Source organism: Macrobrachium rosenbergii, chromosome 32, assembly GCF_040412425.1.
Source record: "Macrobrachium rosenbergii isolate ZJJX-2024 chromosome 32, ASM4041242v1, whole genome shotgun sequence".
NCBI classification, from domain to species: Eukaryota; Metazoa; Arthropoda; class Malacostraca; order Decapoda; family Palaemonidae; genus Macrobrachium; species Macrobrachium rosenbergii.
Window position 1 is genome coordinate 12,287,554 of NC_089772.1, and position 22,396 is coordinate 12,309,949.

General features: G+C 36.8%; 2 protein-coding genes across 7 annotated transcripts in view; both read right to left on the reverse strand.

The window, feature by feature from the left end:
- Positions 1–9,022: 9,022 nt before the first annotated feature.
- On the reverse strand, positions 9,023–18,043 carry LOC136855698 (caspase b-like). 4 transcript variants are annotated; one of them, XR_010858103.1, is made up of 8 exons: positions 17,498–18,043; positions 17,247–17,293; positions 16,966–17,064; positions 16,060–16,371; positions 15,458–15,655; positions 15,101–15,181; positions 11,060–11,298; positions 9,023–9,261 (listed from the first exon to the last, which is right to left on the reverse strand). XR_010858103.1 is itself a non-coding variant. In XM_067133016.1 (7 exons), exons 2-7 carry the CDS (start codon positions 17,274–17,276, stop codon positions 14,053–14,055), a joined length of 1,503 nt encoding a protein of 500 aa, XP_066989117.1. In that variant the 5' UTR covers positions 17,277–17,293; positions 17,498–18,043; the 3' UTR covers positions 13,869–14,052. The 4 variants fall into 4 exon arrangements, 2 of the variants coding, with proteins under 2 accessions (XP_066989117.1, XP_066989116.1); XM_067133016.1 differs by lacking the exons at positions 9,023–9,261; positions 11,060–11,298 and adding an exon at positions 13,869–14,835; XM_067133015.1 differs by lacking the exons at positions 9,023–9,261; positions 11,060–11,298 and adding an exon at positions 13,869–14,838.
- Positions 18,044–21,321: 3,278 nt separating this feature from the next.
- LOC136855697 (caspase Dronc-like) overlaps positions 21,322–22,396 on the reverse strand; it is a 429,110-nt gene continuing 428,035 nt past the window's right edge. For all 3 annotated transcript variants that reach the window (XM_067133013.1, XM_067133011.1, XM_067133014.1), the window contains one exon: positions 21,322–22,245. In XM_067133013.1, coding sequence (XP_066989114.1) covers positions 21,496–22,245 — 750 coding nt within the window. In that variant the 3' untranslated portion in view covers positions 21,322–21,495. The remainder of the gene's footprint in view (positions 22,246–22,396) is intronic.

The following is a 22,396-nucleotide window of genomic DNA, read 5'->3' on the forward strand; positions in this document are numbered from 1 at the left end:
GTGTCATTAAATCATATTTTTCGCTTCAGGTTGAATGAAATTTTAGGGGGTGGCATTTTTCTTATGCGAGTTGAGACTAATTAGGAAGGACTTGGAAAATTACACAGTTCTGGAATGAACTCCATTTCATGAGCTGGGAAACTGGAAAAATCAAATTTCCATATGCAGAGTTGTTGGCCTTATAGAAAATTTCAGACTTATGTCCCTGTAAAATCATTTTTCATTAGGATAAAATTTTCAGTTAAGATGATACTGAATTATTAACTCACCTACGTTTTTAAAACTGCTCGTTGGTTAGATTCTTATAACACACTATAATGACATTTTTTTTTTAATTAAAGAGCAAATTCTTTGATCGAATCGCTAAAAGAAGCCGAATGATTTTTTTTTTAAGAAGCGTATACGTACCCATCTGGAGGACTGAAATCCTGGAAATGCATTTTAAACTTTTCGTTTCTTGGAATGGAACGGTTAGGCACAGTCGTTTGGGGGCGGGCGAATTGGCCCGGCCTTATAGCCCCTGCTGATTTGGAGCGAGGCAAAAAATTGCTACGAACGGATATTCCGGTTTACCTTGATTCATGAGAAATTCAGTTGACCAAATGGCTAAATAATCATTTAGATCTGTATATGGTATATACTGAAGTGCGCATTGTACGTATTCTCCTCAGAGCAGAGGAATAGCGGCTAGACTAGCTTGCGATGTCTGACAAATATCAAGAGATTTCGCTGGTCCTTTCTTTAATATTATTTTTATAAGTGCAACCACTGCTTGTACACGATGCTTCATGTACAATGGCTATCCAGTTCCCTCGCCACCTTTCCAGATTTAGTATACAGCCTAGCTCTGCACGCAACGCCAAAATTTGAACTCACTTTGAGCGTTGCTTGCTGAGCCAAAGACGCAGAATTCATTGTGAGCAGTTTTCTTGGCAGCGTTTCGTTAATACTTCCTCAGCCACCATATAGATAAAACGATGGCATTTAGCTTTATATATATATATATATATATATATATATATATATATATATATATATATATATATATATATATATATATATATATATATATATATATATATATTAGCCAAAGAACGAAAATTCTACGGCAGCCCACCTCTAGCAAACAAAACTGAGACTAATAGACTAATGAGTAAGTTGAGCAGTTTTTTAGTAGTGAACAGTCGAGGTTAGTTGTTTTGCTTATAACTTTGAATTTAAACTCAAAGCCCATTAAAGTGCTAGTTTTTTAATTTCGAAATGTGTCTCCCAGTTTCAAAGCTTAATTTCGAACAAACATTTTATATATTCCCATAAAAATGCCAAAACCAATATGTACTTTTGCGTAACTGAACATTAGACACTGGCAGAATGGAACAACTTTGTTTTCTGATTCCGATTAGGTATGGTCATGTATCTAGCTTAATTATTACGTGAAGACTCAGCAAAGAAAGCATTCAAAATAAAAAATGGTCATGCCGCCAAAACGACTAGCGCCAAATCACCCGCGCCAAAAAGTATCCAAGTGGCCGTTCAAAAATTACGTAACGCCTTACGGGTGGGGGGTATGGTGAAGGGTTGAGTGTGTGTGACTGTGTGGGGAGTGGGGAGGTTGCAGCCGTAAGTTACATAACATTTTCAGATTTTTTTCCTTGTTCATTTGAAAAGCTGTAAACGTAGAAGGACAAATATGACTTAGAAAAATACAGCAAATTAAATTAATCCTCTTCTAAACATGGCGTGTGCGGGAACATTTTCATTTCAAATTTATCTGTGATTCTTTAATATCATAAGATAAAAGTATTAATAAAAACCTAGAGGTAATACTTCCAGGCATATAGGCCAGACTTTAATACATTATTGCTTTAAAAAGGGAAACACTAATTGTGGGGGGGGGCGTTACTAGCTGATGTTGCATAATTTTCTAGGAGTCTGTACGTGTGTTATGAGGCGTGACAAGAGGGGGGAAGGGTGGTAAAAATTACCCCAAAAAGTGTTAAGTAAGTTTTGAACGGCTCCTTTTCAGGAAAGAATCGTTGAATCTTTCACGCTCTTCAATGTCCGTTAAAATATAAAATAAAATTACTTTTGCACGCTCAATTTGGTTTTTGCACATAAGCTGTATGAGAAGGGTTGACAATGAACCATCTTGGCGGACAAGGAACAGTGGGTATAGTACTATCGAAAGTAAGATTTAATTTCGTAGATTGTGTTAATCTGCTGGTGCTCCTTGTTTGTATGTTATCAGGAATATTATAAGACTTGGGACTTCATGATGTACGTTAAATTGTTGGTTAATAGCTCCCTTGTGTTGTCTAAGTGCTGTTTGTTTGCTGGCAACAGGAGGACCCATTTCCCTGAGGTTTCAATTGGTCCAGTCAGTGTTATATGTATAAAAGAAGGGGATACCGTGTTGCTTCAGTTAGTCTCATGTTTAGTCGAAGGTCTAGGTTTAGCTCGCCTCTCCGCGTTGCTTTCCGAAGGGTTCTTATTCGAGAACTTATTGCACAGACAAAACTAAAGTGATTTGGTGGTCCACGTGTAAGGTGAATGCGTACTCCGGTCCGATCTGGCTATCTACTGGGTGAAGAAGCATCTGGTAGTCAGGGCAGTAACCTTGCACGTCTCTTCACTTTTACCTAACTCAATCATGTACATGAAATGGAACGAGGTCGAGAGGCCCCTTGGTCAGTTGTGAGTCTTTGTCTGCTTTTGAGAGGGCTTCTGGTATCGTGAGTAATGGATCGTACTGGGATTGCATATAGGACTCATAATGACCTTCCACCCCCCTTTTACACTTTGCCATTTAACTGTTTTCCAAATCTGAGAAATGAATAATTTCCTCTTGCAAGGATGTGTAACTCCTTTAGCTTAGACTTGCTACATTCTTCATTTATTATTGAGCGTGAATCAGGTGATCTCGTTAAACCGCCTTTTGACCATAATATAATCAAATAGTGCAGCACTGGACTTCAAAAACTTTCATACTGTTCTTGGTGTCTGTAATTCATGATAGTTTGAATAAATTGTAAAATTTGTAATAAAATATTTAAGAAGAAAAGAGAAGGAAAGGAAAGCATTCAAGGGCCTAGTAACTTTGCCTGATCAATAAGAGTAGAGTAAAATGTTCAGTTACTAGGTGGGACTGGGGAGGGCCTTTGTGGGCTTTCCTTTTCCTCCTTTTTTTATTTTTAATCTTTTTCGTGAAAACACTACTTATTCACACATTCATGACATTTGTGACCTTATCTGCTGAACTAACGATGTCCAGACAGCCATAGAAACGTGGGGTTTTGTCTCTTCAGTGAGCTGTACTTGATGTAGGCAAAGGTACTTCTCAGTGTCTTTCCCGTCTCTCATTGTACGCTTAATGGAGGTGCGGAAAGCCGCGTTTTCTATGGTTCTCTCGTCTTTGGAGCTTTCAGAAAATGAGGTTTTTATGGCTTTGGTGTCAATTTATTGTCATTGGCTGCTGTCTTCATATTTCAACTGTATAGCAAAATTGATGGTACTGAAACCTGTCATATGTTTGGCATTCAATCTTCTTCAATAAAAGATACGTAGATTTTCTATGTTTTTCTTAAACTAGATATCGTTGATCGAAAGATCCAAGGATCCACAAGCAAGTGTACTTGATAAAAGTTTATTTTCTAGATCGAAAGTCCAAAATACATGCACATTTTGTGCCTAAGTTCAGAGTTATCATTTAAGTGTTAGGTTTTGAGTAATTTAAACAAGGAAATTATCAAGGCAGTTACTGACATGGCTGAAGCAGTCTGAATAAAAGCCTCTCGGCAAGACTGCTGGATTTGAGAAGTGGACAGGGTGATCCAAAATGAACTACCGGGTTGTAGTCTAACCATTTGACAACCAATATATTCATAGAACACACTGCAGTACTGCTCTCATTTCATCAGTGGGAGAGTGAATGAGCTCTGTATTTAGGAAGGGAATAACAGTCTAAATGGACTAGTGGCCAGTTAAAAGCCAACTCTGCTTCGTGAGGTCTTTGTTTTTGTGGCAAGGATAAAGGCATTTGTTGGGCTAGACAAGGTTGGGAGGGAGAGCCGGTTGGGGAGGGGGGGCGTTTGGGGGAGAAGACTCGGCCATATGAACGTTTTGTGGGGAGAATACTCATCGTTGTGCAACTTCATTTTTTTGCTTTCATATTGTGTACCAAGAGTTAAGATAATAAAAGAATGTGTATCTTAATTGCATTTATTTCTTATCACCAAAAGTTGTAGAATCTCGGTTACAATCTTGGTTCAATAGAAAACGTAGCAGTACATCTGTATTTTAATCAACATTGAATCTTCATCAAATTTATAGCTTACAACAAATTGGTCAAGGAAACTCGGTAATGTAGTCATGAGGCCAGAAGCTAAATACTGAACTGTGTGAAATATGAAAAAACCTACAAATTCGAGTGTATACATTCACATACAATGTGACATCACATCTTTCACAGGGAAAAAGTCTGATATCTGGAAAGTGAAAATATACACTCTTCCTCGAAGCTTTGTTTACCTTATTTGAAAACCTACTCATAGGCTACTCTATTTCACAGAAAATCTGTTAAGAACTTTTCTCTCTTGCATTATTGATAAAAAACTACAGAACTACAGAATATGTCAGTATTTACAAAAAACAAGTGAGAGCTTGTGCTTGAAGAGTAAAACAGTAAGGTTCTGGACTAAGCATGACACTACAGTTGTAAGATAAGTTGAGATTGCCTACCACCTAAGTCAAATGCTAGGCCAGCTGCTTTTCATTATTTTCTGCATCTAAAGCTAATCTCTATAAAACTTCATTATAAACTTACATCATTCATGATCTTTGTTTAGAGTTTTACAAATATTTTTTATCTGTACACAAGAAGCAACAAAGTGCTTCAATTACTTTGTATGGTAAGAGTTCAATTAGCACATTAACAGCTCAAGTTTCCTTGATCAATTTGCCATAAGGCATAGACCATATCCAGTAGCTCTGATATTGGCTATCATACATACAATACGAAGCATAATGAACATAGGGATAAATGTATTGGTTAATTTTTGCTGATAAATCTAACATTCTATTATCAACTACCCAATATCTTGTTCTACTTGTAATCACTATTTTAACCAATACATGTATATTCACTGTTTACATCACAGCATTCACATTTTCACAGGGTAATTTTGCACATTTCCTTACATTTGTCTAAAAAATAAAATCTTAGAATGACAAAGCAAAATATTTAACACAGACATTGAAATATTAATCAATCTGCTGATTTTAAGATGAAATCTATCCTATTGATTGCTCCAAAAGTCATCTAATCATAATTTGCTTTTATCTAAAGTCTCATTGCTTTGGGAGGTCTACTTTTTCCTTTTAGGTGCCTTGACTTTCCATTTCTACTGGGGCCAAAATTTATCTGGACCACAGGTGCCCAATTTATCAAAATAGCCCTGCCATTAGCAATTTCAAAAAACCCACCCTTTCTTTAAGCATCCCTTTTAAAATCTGCCCCATTCTTCAAACAATATTCTTTAAAATCATACCTATATTTGCAGTAAAAAAAATTTAGCCACCCTCAATTTTCTACCTTTCAAAGAGTCTCACAATTGTTACTACTGTTTTGAATAACTACCATACTTTTGTAAATCAAACACTAGTATTTCTTGTCAACTATTATGCCCTCCTTAGTTTTTATACAAAACATTATCTCCTGATGAATTCTGAAATGAATTCCTTCTAAATTTTTTTCCCTTTTACAAACAATTCCTACCTACAGCATACCCTTGAAAATACAATCTACCTTCAAGCTTTCCTTTCTATAACTAATCTGGCCTTGAATTCATCCCATTAGCTCCTCCTATACTTTTTATCTTAAGCTCTCTTCCCATACTATCTTTTAAGCCTTCTTTCAAGTTTAACTTGTCTTTCAAGCCTTCATCTTTTTAAGGCTTCTATCAATTAATATTCCTCCTTTAAGCCTTTCTTTAAGTATTATTTCTTCCTTTAGCCTTCAAGAATTATTCCTTTCGTATTTTCTTTAAGACTATCATTTAAGAACTATTCCTTACCTGAGTCTTTCCTTCACGACTTTTTTCCTAAACCTTAATCTTTCATTTACAAACTATTTTAAACTGCAGAGGTTAGATTGGCTTGAAGTCCTACACATGATTAATGAATGTACACAGCACATAATTATAAGTAATTTCTTAGGAAATGAGACTACTATACATTTAAAACCAGCAGACAATTAGTACAAAAATGTGTATAGCATTTTTAATGCAAATTTGTCTTTTTTTGTCATTCTTTACCTATGAGTCATCACTGCAAGCGACTATCAAACATGAAAAAAATTTAGTTACTCTAAACAAGTCTTTAAAATATGTTCTCCATGCTACTGCATTAATGACCAGCTCAAGTATCAAAATTAGAATTGTGAAATCATTAAACTCATTTGATGTTGGCGTAGACCTTCGGAATGATTAAATTCCCAATACAGTACGCCTTGGAGAAGATTAATGCAAAACAATTTGGTTGCATTGAGAGAGAGAGAGAGAGAGAGAGAGAGAGAGAGAGAGAGAGAGAGAGAGAGAGAGAGAGAGAGAGAGAGTCAATTCTCAAATACCTAGTGACAAGACCAATTTACGAACTCTAACCCAGGGATATAACAATTTAAAACCTCTAACCAGGAACAAGAATAATTTAGTCTCTAACCCAAGGACAAGAAGAATTTACCACCTCTTACCCATGGACAAGAATAATTCACAATCTCTAACCCACGGGTAAGAACAATTTATAATCTCTTATCCATGGACAAGAACAATTTACTACCTCTAACCCAGGAACAAGAACAATTTTACCACCTCTTTCCCACGAACAAGAACAATTTACAACCTCTAACCCAGGGATAAGAATAATTTACAATCTCTAACCCAGGGATAAGAATGATTTACAATCTCTAACCCAGGGATAAGATCAATTTACAACCTCTAAATCAGGGATAACAATTCACAACCTCTAACCCAGGGACAAGAATAATTTACAACCTCTAACCTCAAGACAAGAAGAATTTACAACCTCTTACCCCTGGACAAGAATAATTTACCACCTCTGACCCAGGCACAAGAACACTTTACAACCTTTAACCCACTGCCAAGAAAAACTTACAACCACTAACCAAGGACAAGAATAATTTACAACCTCTAACCCAAGGACAAGAAGAATTTACAACCTCCTACCCAGGGAAAAGAAAAATTAACCACCTCTAACCCACAGTAAAGAACAACTTACAACTTCTAACCCAGGATTTCCATTCAGTGAGAGCAGCAATTAAAAGTTTTTCAAAACTCTTCGGGCATTTATTATTGATACCCATGTTTTTGTATTTATTATGAAAATTACTTAAAAAACAAAGACTGGACAACACTCTAAAGAGGTAGATGAAAGGAAAGCAAAACCATATGTTTAGTAGCTACTGTATGATGAAAAATTTGCCTAAAAGCAGCTTAAGATAAATTTACATAGATGAAACTATATAATGCATGATTTACAGTATACAGTAAGGCCAAAGAACAAATTATACACAGCATTTTTCCTATGGGACAAATGGGCATGAAAATCTACCAAAATTTAACGAAAGATTTAAAGCTAGTGTAAGAAACTTATAAGCAGATATTATGGATTACATGACAGTTTAGTGGAACAAGGATGGAAAGTATAGTGAGAAGTTGTAAACATAAGGAAATTTTACAGTTACATGAACAGACAGTTGTCAACTGGATGTAAATTACTTACTTCAAAAGACAATTGCATGTTTTGGTAACTTGTTTAAAGTACTACATGGTACATAATTTTACAAGAACTGGCACTAGTAAATATATTGAAACTGACAAAGATCTAATTATCTAATTATAACATTTGACATCATCTGCATATCTCAATCTGATCATATTCCTTAATGTTGGATTTCCTTACCTGACAAAGACAAACTCAAGAGCACAGAAATTAATCTTGAGCCTCATTCTCGTGATACTGTACACAGTTTCAAAATAAACTTATTAAGTGTTATTTCCACTATTACTCAATACATTCTTTTTAAGTGACTGGCTATCATGCAAATAAGCAATTAGTGTTTTTCATATTAAAGAAAAATGAGTTAATGAAGTATACTGGGTAATTCGTCAAGGTTCTGGACAGATCTGCTTCTAATCATGAAATTCCATAAGAATTAAATTTCAATTAATTAGGCTTCTAAAAGCTATCTGGAATAACTATTAAGTAATTTTTTTTTAGCTTACTTTATAATTAAAATGGATTTGTCATGTGTCTTTTACACTTTAAAGTCTTTTAATGCACTGGAATATATACAAAAATTAACTTTACTTGTACAACCTTTGTATGAATCAAGTATTTTGTTTCTATGCTGATGAAAATGCTTGCTACTTCATAGTAAACCTTTAAAATTTAAAATTAGTTCAAGACTGAAGACGAGACTTCAATATACTTCTGGCAGACTTGAATTGATTATTTACTATAAAATTTGAAACCCCTTTTCAATCTTCATTCAGTATCTTAATACCAAGCAGATGTGAACATTAGCTAATCAGTGAATAACAAAATGGTAGGATGTAAAGGGGCCGACTGGAACAACAGTTAATATAAAACATCAATCTTCCATGTTAATTAAGCATTGGCAATAGGGCTTGAATTTTTTTTTACCATTATGAAGCACTAAATAAACATTTCATTAATGCAAAATGGATTTCATCTAACTGCTCAAAGGGAAAACACCGCGCTACAGTATTTAACAGAATGGGTTCTGAAAATGAATTCTGCGCTTTACACATACAATGAGTAAGTACTGTACAATCAATGCAAAAAGTACTTTGTGATGAAAGTGTCCACAAGAATTATGTCAAGTGGGTAACATTTCTAAAACGGAACTAATATAATTGTTCCAAATTACATTAGGTAACTAAATATTTGTCATAAGTGCATTATAACCCACATGTACAGTCTAATAATAGATTGGAAGCTATCTAGGGCTTCATTTGGTGCCTTGTATAATCAACAGCACAATTACATTTTTTCTAAAGCAGTTTATAGTTATATATTATCTGCAGCATATCTTCAATTTGACCTCACTGGGAACTCTTCATGGCATTTAATTCAAAATGCTTCAGTGAATATCTGCAGTATATCTTGCTGTTGAAAGCCAAAGACTGAAAAGGTTTGTCTTCCTGGCTATGACTCTCTTCAACCCTGTAAAAATAAAAAATGCCATCAACTTGACAGTCATGCTATATCCTTATTGTTACATTTTATATTCTTTATATTCTAAGCTATAACAAAGATTAAAATGTAGCTTACATGATTTGATTTAGTACAAATAAATGACAGAGTAGGTATTTTCATGATTTTATCAGAGAAACTTTTACATTATTCACCGAAAAAATTAAATCAGACATTATAACCTTTAAACATGAATACTCCAGTATTACTTTGTTGAAATTAAATATATTCATCAACTAACATCCAACATTTGAACATTGCCTAACTGTTCTCCATTAATCCTCTCTCTAACAAGACCACCATTAGGACTTCAGCTCAACTGTCCAAGTTTAACCAAAAGATTACTTCGAACATAATCCACTGAATAAAACATATTACCTTTCTACCTTAGCCTACTAACTAACAAGCCCTACCTCAATCCAAACACTAATCAGTGGTATTTTAACACACTGACTAATAAATGAATGTGGGGGAACACAAAGAGCTCACCACAGAATAACAACAGGACTTTCATAGGGAGCAGCAACAGACAATAGCTGAGGAAATTTCTTCAGAGGGGAAGGGGGATGTTCCTAGTTCATTAACAAATGAAAACAAATTGTGGAAAAATGCAAAAGTTTCCTTGAAAACCACTGACAAAGCTCAAGCAAACTTTGTTATAAAGCTCCTGAATGACAATGCTGTCTCTCAGTTTTGGAACATTTTGAAATTTAGGCAAAATCAAACAACATTGGACAGGTTTTTTGAGAGACAGAAACACACAGTCAAGAAAAAATCAACAGAAAGAGAAATAATCCAAGAAGCACAGCTGCCTGCTGTTTTTAAGGAAGGGGATTCCCCTTCCAACCGATAACATCTCTCCTCCTATATGCCTTCCTCACCACGTACCATATGCCATCAACTCTTCCCATTGCAGAGAGAGTGGGAAAAAATTTGCCTATATTTCATCACCTTACTTTTCTGTTTTAGATTTCAGCATGTTAGGCTTATTATATTCTAATTACAATGCTTTTATTTGTGGTATGTTTACAGGCCTGGAACAGCTACCCAATTCCCATAAATCATGGGAAAAATCGGCTCAGTTTAAGGGCACATTGGCTAAAGGACAGCCTTCTGGAATGGATTAAGTCCATTAACTGGGGTATGACTGTATAACGATTCCCTTCAGGTCACCATCTGCATCTCTGCTGTGAGGTACTGACAGACATAAACTAAAAGTTTTCTTCTATTATGACACATCCAGGTTTCATTCCAAACTCCAAAGCTGGATTGCAAATGACACATCTAGCAAGAGGAATTCCAAAGGGTTAGATACTACCCAATAAATGTAAAATGTCTTTACTAGACAAAAATGCCAGTTACCTAGGAAATCTACAGTTTGCTTGTAAACTGGCCCTCTAAATGGTAATTTGGCCCCAACGGGTACGTCACTCCAAAAAATCCAATTATGCCACTGATGCACACCAAGTTACAACTGTCTGCTTTACTTTTGTTGAATTTCATGACCTCAATAGCAAGAATATACTAATATACCAAAATTCTTAATTTCAATTTTTCCCACCCAAGCAGTACCAAAGCTCCTCTTCTCCTGGGACAATTGAGGAGATGGATGTGGGCCAATGAAAGTGTTATGACCATGTTAAGCTGGGCTTGGTTATTTTTTCATGGACAGCAAACATCTTTTCAAATTAAATTATACACAGGCTATACACAACTTTGAGAAATCAACCTTGAACCCAACATCACATTTAATAATTTAAAAACTTACCGGTGATAAATCTGGAGAGCTGCTGCTCATGGCAACCAGATGATGTCTTCCGCTGGAGGTTTTCCTGCCCTTACCAAACAGTGGAAAGACAGTAGGCACCGAATTCCAAATCAACTGATCTTTGCTGTTCATAAACTGGGCATCATCAAAATGTGCCCCATAGACTACAACCTCTCTTCAAGTGCTCTTGGATCTTTGACAGTGTCTCACATTTTACCCTAAATACCAACATCTTGAACCTGAAAGGAGAGTTCATATACTATGGCAGATAGTTTAGCAGAAGCCAAAATACTTGCAAATTTAAAAGCTGTTTAATCTTAAATGCTAATTATGTAGTTTCATGACAATAAACAACAATAAAGAAAATGCTGACAAATACATTTCAGAATGCCCAATAACCCAAGGTCCATGTCAAAACACCAATTTTCAAAGCAGGAACAAAACGCCTTGGGTAAAACTATAGAACAGCTCTGCACGGACTATTACCTTGGAAATTGATTTTCCCTATGCTTTCAGTTGCCCATAAATGAGGTGGTGGTGTTTGTTGTCGGTCAACTACTATTAATCAAATATCTCTATCCAATATGGTTGGAGACCCTCCGGGAACATGGGGTTTTGGGTGAGGGAAATTGTTGGGAGAAAGACAGGACTGTCATGTTGTTGTTATGGAAAGGTTCCATGCATGCACAAGTCATTGGGGAGCCTTATGTTCAAGAAGGGATTGGCTAGGGAATCCTATTATAAAAGGAACTATACAAACCTAACTTACCCTAACCTAATCTAGTAGGCCCTGTTACTTAACCGTGGGGTCAAACCGGGCCCCCATGAAGGAAACTCCACTTTTTACCAAAAGCTCCCCTACAACATTGAGCAAGCGAAATAGTACTCCAGGATGGCTAGCATACAAGAACATATCAGTTCTGAGGTTAATTAGAGTCGACCGCCAAATAACAGTAGTAAATTCTTGATAATCAACCAAAATACTACAGAAAAAGTCAATTTCCAAAGTAACATCCCCACCTGAGATGTTCTATGGTTCTACTAACCCTTGAATTAACCTAGCCTATATTTTCCAAGTTTTTCAATTTTCACGCCAGTTCTCCATATTGGAATTGTTTTGTTTTTTCCTCAGGTCTCCTTAACATGCTTAATGAAAACCACTAAAATCACTTTTAAATTTAATTAACCAGAAATGTAAAGCCTTTATGTTTTGATATTGAAGTCCATGGAGCTGGAAGGCTACTGATCATTACAGTCACTTACCATTTACTGGAAGTCATCATACTTATTTACTTGAGAAGGCAACGTTTTAAGTAACTCGGTCCTACTAAACTACCAGTGCTGGCTGGCACTGTACTAACACTATTACTGTAGGCTACTTGTCATTCTGAAAATGTTCAGGAAATAGTTGGGCTAGCCGGTCCACTGTCCAAGTGAGAAAAAACCTTATTTATACAAGTTTAGTTTTGCAAAAACAATATACTAGCCTTTCTTAGATTTTCTGGACGTTCACTAAGCAACAAAAATACTTACTATCTGTTGACAGGCCCGGTGGTTGATTCCACCCACTAAACGTAGTAACACCACAGTAACATTACATGCTTTAAAATGGCAGCGGGTGAAGTATACAGCCTTGGTGTATAACACTCAGTGTTGCCACTTCACTAAGAGCCTTTTCCCCTACACTATAGGTAATTTTCCCCTACTTTCCCCCACGCACCTAACGTAATAATAGCATAGATGAAAATGAAGTATTACATTTTAGTTTCATCTCATTTGTAAAAAAAATTCAAAATTTTAGGTACAAAACAACGAACTCCGTTAAAGGAAATCCCAAAAGCAACGTCTCTGTGATAAATAATAAAGCTCCCCCCTCATAACCGGTGTCAGGAACTGGCTGGACTGAAGCTAAACAGATTCAAAATCACAAGTCTGAACCTGAAACGCGATGTCACTTAGGATGAGCAAATACGTACCGAGTTTTTAAAACTATCATTGTAATGTTGAGCTGTTTAGTATTTTTCACAGATACTATTTATGTCGATAATATTTCTATTTGTTTTATCTAGAATATTAAATAAGAACTTTTAAGGTAAATAAGTGAATTCCCCTGCACAAAGGTCATTTTCCCCGTAGGTTTCCCCTACAGACACCAGATTTCCCTAAGGAAGGGGTATCCCTTTACGAGTGGCAACACTGTGTTTTAGTGCCTGACAATTTCGACGAAAGAAAACTATACAGAAACTTTCAAAGAATATGGATCTGACCATTTATCTAAGGGTGACTTGAATAGATTGAAGCACTGTTTTACACATTTTCATTCGTAGTGTAGACAGAATTTTGTCATAAGATCTGTAGATGACCTTCCATGTGAACCTCATTTAATTCTAGTGGCATTTGTCTTTACATATTGTATTTTTTTAAATACTTATGATTCTCATATAGTTTTGTCGACTGTCAAATATAACAAGGACAATTCATCTCTTTATTAGGATATTTCAGGTTAATATTGGTACCAGTAACAGCTGTACTTTAACATATAACTGCCAACAACTTAAAATGTGTGCGTGCGGCTCGTGGTAAAACGACAATGTATATGTGAGTGCTTTCCTTACATTGTTTTACACAGAAATCTGAGCCTTATTTTGGAATGTACCTTTTCCAGTTTTCTCTGAAAAACAGATTCGTACAGTAAGACCAGACTTCCTTGAATTCCAGTTCTTAGTTAATGAAAGACCTTATAAAACAATCATTTCGAGACAATCCAAGTCGCAGAGCCTACGTGTAACCTGAGTACAAACGAGCTGACTGCGCTGAACATTTTATTTACTTCCATTCACAATCAACATCAAAATTAAGATACCAACAAGTGTACATCCCACTTAAGCAACCACCTTAGCGCATAAGAAGTGCAGAATGCCTACAGGAAGTCAGGTACTTTTGTTCACTAAAAGTCAAAGGGTTTAAATGATTTGTAAATGTGAAGGGCAGTGCTAGTGATTCTGTACCAATGAAGCCGAGACCCCTGGATTGAAAAAGAATCTCTTTGTGAACCCAATGTTCCTTATCGATGGCACCAAGTTTGTTGCTTTACCACATTCTGCAACCAGCTCTCTGCAAAGATCATTGAGTTCCATATCGTGAGCGTGCTTTGCCATCGTACGACAAAGGGCAGTAGGGAAGCTAGATCCGTCCTTTGAGAAGTTATAAGACGTAAACCCAGTGCTGCTGGAGTAAATGCAGACCATGTCTCTCTGAGGTTCGTTAACTCTTGTAGGTCTGAAAGGGTTAAGAACGCTGGCACAGCTGTCAGTATAGTAGCCTCTGCAGAAATCAAAGATGAAAACCTTAGGCTTGTTCTTTAGTTGAGGACATTCGGCATCACTGAAAAGACCTAGTAACCATTCGGTAGATAGCTGTTGCATATCCGATGCAAGGAAAGCATCGTTGTTGCTGGTGCCGTGGCTGGAGATGATGAAAGTGGCACTACTAGCATCCCAGAGCTCTTCCATATCTCTTATTCTTGTTAAGGTCTCTTTGGTTTCGTCTGAGGTCAAAGAGTGATGGACTTCTCCGGAATAGCCCATCTGGGTAAACACATTGGCCAGGTTGCTGGCGTCATCCTCTGAGGCTTCCAGCTCCAGATCGGGCCTCCTCTCGAATGACCCAAAACTCAGGATGCAGACGTACCCTCTGGAGTTTGGGTTCATTGTGTATACATCACTTCCGGTCACGCATTGTTTCGTTGGTTTTACTTTGATCCTAAGGGGGCCAAGCTGCTTGAAATATTTGAAAAACTTTGTTTAAACATATAGAAGTCTCAGCAGCATTCGTAAAATAAAATTACAGTAAAACATCGCCAGCATTATCTATTCCGCAGAACGTACGCTTTTTTGAATTATCTAAATCTATGGTGAATTTGCATGACGGCAGCTAAATAACGACATTTTGTATTCCAATAAGGGAAATGCTAATATTTATTTGAATAAGACATAGATTTTAATGGCAACTGAAAAATTATTTAGGATATAGCATACTTACCATTGGGTCCCTGCCAATTCTAGGCATTGTAGGTGATACTAAAATCTGTCCATGCTTTGTAACTGGATGTCCTTCCTCATTCTGAAAGATTATATAATGAAGCCATTCATGAATAAAGTGAATAAAATCTGTATCTGTTGACAATCAATGACCAATGAGGTAAAAGGGCATTTTCTCGTTAATGCTGGCCTCATTTAGGTAGAGTGAATCCTGTTAACGATTGCATTGATGAAAGATCCATTTAAAGCTTAAGCTGTTTCAGATGAATTTAAGTAAGTGGAATTTAATACTAAAAGTTTATGTCAGAAAAGTTATTCGATGAAAAAAAAAAAAAAAACTAGAAAGAAGTATGTTTACCGTAGGCAATAACATCAGTGTCGATTTTTGGTTCAGTGACAGAGCTAACTGGCGTGGCGTGGTGATGTGAAGTTCTCTGCTCAAGACGCCCTCCATGTCATTTCCAGGGTGGCAATCAGGATTAGCACCCAAGGCAAGAAGGTCTCTCGTTTGTTTCTCATTGCCAGAGAGAATTGCTTCGAAGAGGTGAGGCGCAAGCTGCATAGGACGGGAATGAGTGTTAAAAGGAAAGGATTTCAAGAGTGGTGGTCATTTGCTAATTACAATCTGACAGAAGATGTTTAAGACTGCTAAAACAGGAATGATAATGTCTATGTTAAACCAATTACTTTTAGACTCTGGTCTCGTGTTAATCACGCTTTGACTACTAACTTTTGCTGGTCTAATTAGCAGAAACTATTAAAACTGAAACCGAATATTAGAGGAGCATAAAATGGTATAAAATAAGGAATAACTTTACCGTAGGTGTATGACCCTCTGCTTAAATTCCCAGATGCTGGTTAACAAAACGAACTGGTCTTATTTCTGACTGAGATTCTTTACAATCTTTCATATCCTGACAGACGAACGTTTTTGGTAAACATGAAAAATGAAAAACTTACCAAGTCTTTGTACGTCTGATCCCAGACATCCTTGATATCGGGATTTGTCTCTTGGTCAGCCAGCAAGACACTGAGAACTTCCAGGTGACCCCTGAGAGAGGCCAGGTGAGCGGGAGTTTTGTTGAATGCACAGACCACATTCGGACTGATGAATTCCAGCAAGAATTCTACGATCTCTTTCTGGTTGTTGAGAGCTGCCAAGTGCAGAAGAGTGAAGCGCGAGTGAGGCTTTCTCACAGCAGGTCCTGTGTACTGTATCAGGTCCTTGATTTTCTGGAGGTTGCCCCGTTCCGCAGCGAGGAATATTTCACGCTGAAAAGAGAAATGGTTACAATTTCTGGTTGTGTTATTTTTCTGTTCATTGTTCTTACGACATTATTCACCTTTTTTAGGGTGAATTTGGTGGGAGAATATTTGTAAATGGAAAATATGTAATCAAGATTTTCAAATTCACCTTAAAAAGGAAAATAATGTCTGTAGAAAAATTAACAGAAAAGGCAAGGTGAACGCTGCGCCCACTGTGATGCCATTTACAAAAAAATCATATTTTAAATTTAACAGAAAAATGGTAACTGAACCAGATATTGTAAAGGGAAAATATGCAAGCAATAAAAAGGATTGGCGCCTGTTTTAGACATCAATGAGGTAATAATACGTAATTCGATGTTCTCAGAATGTACTTAATCCCAAAGCTTCGGTTCAATGAGGTTCATAATACTTAAATAAAATCCAATTATCTTACTGAATTAAACCTTTAAAAGGCAAACAATTCTTGTAAGCGTGAAGCATTTAAAACAAAATACATTCACTATAATTCATAATAATCTGAATTAAAACAAGTCATCAGTAAGTAAATGACATATTCTCAAGATTTTTTGTTCAGCTTGAGAGTACAGCAACCCTTACCCTCTTTCTTGAAGGTGTTGTACTACTTAAGGGCACCGAGAAAAGCTTCCTTCTGCAGGAGGGGACAGCAGACAGACTCCGCGGGCTCAGTTTCTTGGCCTATAAAAAGAAGAAACAATAAATGAATTGAAAAAGATTTAGCGTTATCTCCCTTTTGGAGATTGAACTGTGTTAAACCTGAAAGGTAATGCAACTCTTGACACGATTAGCTTAAAGAATGATACTTTAAAAGGCATGCTGTTCCGTTCTTCGAAACTAAAACAATTTTGTATGATGCTTACCCGGTGAGAGTCAGTGATGCGAGGTGCCATTGTAGTGAAGAGTTCTCCTGTTAAAGAAGAGAGGAAAAACAATAAATTAAAAAAACATCACTTTTCACACAGCAACGAACCAAAATCTGAATTATCAACGCACGAATAACCATTCAGTTTACAGAGAAATGGTCTGTATTATCATCGAAAATATGAGTTCACAGAGTCTAGCTCTGTAGCAACAAGAAAATTTTCGCTTGTCTTGAAGCACAATCACGTACTCTATTGAACTGTTCTCCGCGTTATCTCAGCCGTCAGTTACTAGACCAGAAGCTTAGACCTTGAACTAGACTTGGCGGCTGCACTGTCTTTGATACTGCGCTGTGGAGCAAGGTTCGTCGTAAGGCGGCCGAAGCTATGATGGGACTGGTGGCTCACAGACTGGACCGCTTGCTTATATGAGCGCGAGGACAGGCGCCGGCTGCAACATGTTGGCTCAGAGTTGATCGTGAAACAGAGAGCGGGCGAGTCTATACCGGCAGGGTTCTTCTTCAGCTTCTGATATTGATCTTGCAAAACGACCGACTGGCGTTCATGCAACAATTTTCTTCCGTGAATTCTTTGGTGTGTTTCTTTCAAAATGACTGAAATTTGTAATTAAGATTTTAACTGGGTATTTTTATCTTTTTTTTTATTTTGTTTACTATCAGAAATGACGTGTTTTAACGTTATATCCGCCAATTTCGCTCAATCGTATTTTCGCGCCGAGGGACTGTTTAGTTTCTTAATACTTTAGAAGTGATATTACTCTCTCTCTCTCTCTCTCTCTCTCTTCCACCAAATTATACACAACTTATCTATAGCTTTTAGCTGCCATCATCAGTTTTTTTCGCTGATAATTTTTTATTCATTATTTCTACATTATCGATGTCTTACACATGTGTACCAAAACTAATTGCATTTAGCCTAAAAGAAACTTTAAGGCAATTTTGCACATTTAAGATTAGTAGATATTGCGTTACATTGTTTATATATATATATATTTATATATATATATATATATATATATATATATATATATATATATATATATATATATATATATATATATATATATATAATATTTGCAAGTACGAAAATTATGAATCTAAGTCTGTATGAAAATACATCAGACATCTGCAATATATATATACAGTATATATATATATATATATATATATATATATATATATATATATATATATATATATATATATATATATATATATATATTATATACTGATGACGTTAACTAACTAACAGTAACTGCTCACGCCGAATGGATCGTAATGTGACTCTTCTAAAGTAACGACCAACCCCTTTCATTCCTTTTACTGTACCTCCATCCATATTATCTTTCTTCCATCTTGCTATCCACCCTCTCCTAACAATTATTTCAAAGTGAAACTGCTTTGAGGTTTTCTTCCCGTTACACCTTTCAGACCTACCTACCCCCATTTTCGTTTCCAGCGCTGAATGACCTTATAGGTCTCAGTGCTTGGCCTACACTCTGTAGTCCAATCCAGTATCGTCTCATTCAGCAGTAGAAGAACCCTATGTAAGGATTTGGTCTGGTGTAACTTCAGTCAGGCAGAATATTGGAATCTTCTTCAGCTTCGTATAACTTTGCAACAAGACACAAGTTATTCTTATGAAATTGTCATCCACTGGAATAAATGGAAAATGTTTAACACTGACATAAGATTAAGCATTCATATCTGCTTTGTCAGTCTTCAAGCCAGAGTGGACAGCTCTTTCTTCGAAGTTCAAAAAATTATTTCCGTATTTAAACATTTTGATCCCGTAGGGGGTTAGTGCCGTCAGTGCACCTCGTGCGGTGCACTGTAGGCATTACTTAAGGTTCTTTGCAGAGTCCCTTCGGTTCCTAGCTGCAACCCCTTTCGTTCCCTTTACTGTACCTCCTTTCATATTCTTTCTTCCACCTTACTCTCCATCCTCTCCTACCAGTTGATTCATAGTGCAACTGGTTTGAGGTTTTCCTCCTGGTACACCTTTCAAACCTCTTACTGTCAAATTTTCCGTCTTAGCGCTGACTAACCTCATAGGTTCCAGTGCTTGGCCTTTGGCCTAAATTCTACATTTAGTTCAACTCAGCATTTTGAACAATTGATAACTCTCTTTGGTACAGCAGTTCCTCAGGCTCTTAGAATGAAGACCAGGGAAATGGCTTGAGTAGAATTTACTTGTAAGTGATTACAGGTCCCACTAGCGGATCCAGAAAAATTTCATGGGGGGTTGCACCAATTTTCATATTATATATACATTATATAGTGTGTATATATGTATATAATTTATATGTACATATTTTTTCCCATTTTTATATTTCTCATTTATGTTATTATTATCTAAATCTTCAATATTATTATTTTGTCATTATTTTTCATGGGGGCACGTGCCCTGGTGGTCCCCCCCCACCCCTGGATCAGCTAGTGATAGGTCCTAACTCTTGAGCAGAAGAATATTGGAAATTCTTATAGAACTCAGAAGCAAGGAGTTCAGTTACAAAGCGGGTAAATAACAAAGGGATTAAAGTAAACTAAACTAGCTAACTAATGCTCGCATTACAACTCAGAAAAGATTTTAATTGCAAATGAGCTCTTGACCGTGGTACTTTTATATTTTGAAGATATGACACTACATATTTTGGTGGACTTGCGTGCAGAAGTGGGCAGTGTTAATAATTCCATTCGTCAGGTGGGAAGATTCCTTTTCCGAATCCAGGTGAAAAAGTCACAATAATCTTTCCTACATAGTGACCCCCAAGGGTTTCAACCCGGTATGTATCCACCTTTGCGGCGTGTTTAGTACTAGCCCGTTGTTGGGGATTTCCGTGTAAACATAAACAAAAGACTGTAAATATCATAAAGATAATGACACCCAAGAAATATTGCGAATTTTTCCCCGTGACTTTATTACCGGCCACTATAAATTGATGTGACTTTTTTCCTGTTACTTTTTTTTCTAGCAAAACTGACTTTTTTTCCAGTGACTTTTTTCCAGTGACTTTATTACCCGCCACCTACTGTTGCTTCATGGAGCACTGAGACGAGACATTTCCAGTGTGTAGCCCTAATCCTCTTTGTCTTCAGAGGCTATCTTTATGGTGACGAGAGGCCATTACAGAAAATAATAAGTGTGGTACAATGTGAATACTGTTAGTTTCTTGCAGGAATTGTTTCATGTGAGATATTTCAAGTCGCAGTTTCAGTGAAATGCTTGAAGATGCCTCCCTGGCTTCAGTGGTGCAGGAATTGCCTTTCGAGAGTGATTGCAGCACAATCAATGTTGCTAGGGTTGAGGAATTTGCAGCTCTTCAGGGTGCGTGACTCATTCTTTTACCACTTTTTCTATGAGAACCCTTACTCGATTCGCGTCAACATTGATTACGTGGGATTGCTTATTCTAATGTTGTCACCTCTTTCGATGAAAATGAACGTGACTAGTTGATATTGGTAGCGGTCTTGAACGTGAATTTCCCAATTATTTTCTACTTACATCACGTTATCAGGTCTTGGGTGAATAAAATCATTATATTTGCAACAGTCCTTTAATCCACGTAAATAAAAGCCTGGTCTTTGTGATACTTGTTGGTTAATAGTTATTTGCAACAGCCTCTTAGTATCGACGAAATTAGTACAGCAAAAAAGATCTTATCTCAGCTCACTGATCTGAAGTATCGAGTTGGATGATCAAGGTCACATGGTAATACGTATTTTTAGACATTTAAGTTTCTTGTATTTTTTGGCCAGTCTTCTATCCCAAAACCTGTACTAAGTCCGAAAGGCAAAGTCTACTCTCACCTATTTTACCAATGAGGTTTTTGGCAACACTGCTATCTAAATTTCTTACTGTCTTAATTAATCAGTGCACGCCATATTTGTCTCTTTCTGTGGTAACCCATAAGGTTTCTTCCTAAATTATTATTCCTTGTATTAAAAAGGATAAATGTTTCAATTTTCATATCTAACCTTCTGTCCAAAACTGTCAAACAATATCGTGAGTCTATTCCTGATTTTTCATAAAATAAGAGGAATCTGGAATTACATTGTTCGTGTATGTTTATTTGAATGTAATACATATAAATTTTTGACATTCATGGTCTTCGTACAGTCGGTGCTAAGCCATCAGGAGTTTTTCTAAGAAGAAAGTGTCAAATTTACAAAGCTCAGTGACATACATATCAACTGAAAATTTCTTTCACTAATCATGACAGGACTATTCAGTGAAAGTAAAACTTTTTTGCGAAGCCAATGTTTTTCATCAGGGGTATCAAGGGAGATGTTTTTCTGCACTCTAAAACCAGCTCTCTGAAAATATCATTGAGCTCCAAATCGTGAGAGTGTTTTGCCAACGTATGACAAAAGGCTGTAGGGAAACTAGATCCGTCCTTTGAGAAGTTATACGACGTAAACCCAGTGCTGCTGGAGTAAATGCAGACCATGTCTCTCTGAGGTTCGTTAACTCTTGTAGGTCTGAAAGAGTTAAGAACACTGGCACAGCTGTCAGTATAGTAGCCTCTGCAGAAATCAAAGATGAAGAGCTTAGGCTTGTTCTTCAGTTGAGGACATTCGGCGTCACTGAAAAGACCTAGTAACCATTCGGTAGATAGCTGTTGCATATCTGATGCAAGGAAAGCATCGTTGTTGCTGGTGCCGTGGCTGGAGATGATGAAAGTGGCACTGCTAGCATCCCAGAGCTCTTCCATATCCCTTATTCTTGTTAAGGTCTCTTTGGTTTCGTCTGAGGTCAACGAGTGATGGACTTCTCCTAAGTAGCCCATCTGGGTAAACACATTGGCCAGGTTGCTGGCGTCATCCTCTGAGGCTTCCAGCTCCAGATCAGGCCTCCTCTCGAATGACCCAAAACTCAGGATGCAGACGTACCCTCTGGAGTCTGAATCCATTTTGTGTACATCATCTTCGACTATACCATTAGTCCTTGCTTTCACCTTGATCCTAAGGGGGCCAAGCTGCCGAAAAAGTTCGAGAATTGTTCACCTGATTAGATGCACTACAACTCATGAAGAGCAATTTTGAAATGATGTGTAAGAGCTTAGAGCAGCGTTGAAAGTACTCCTAGTATGTGGGCAAACAAAAAGCCTTTAAAGTGTAAATTTAACT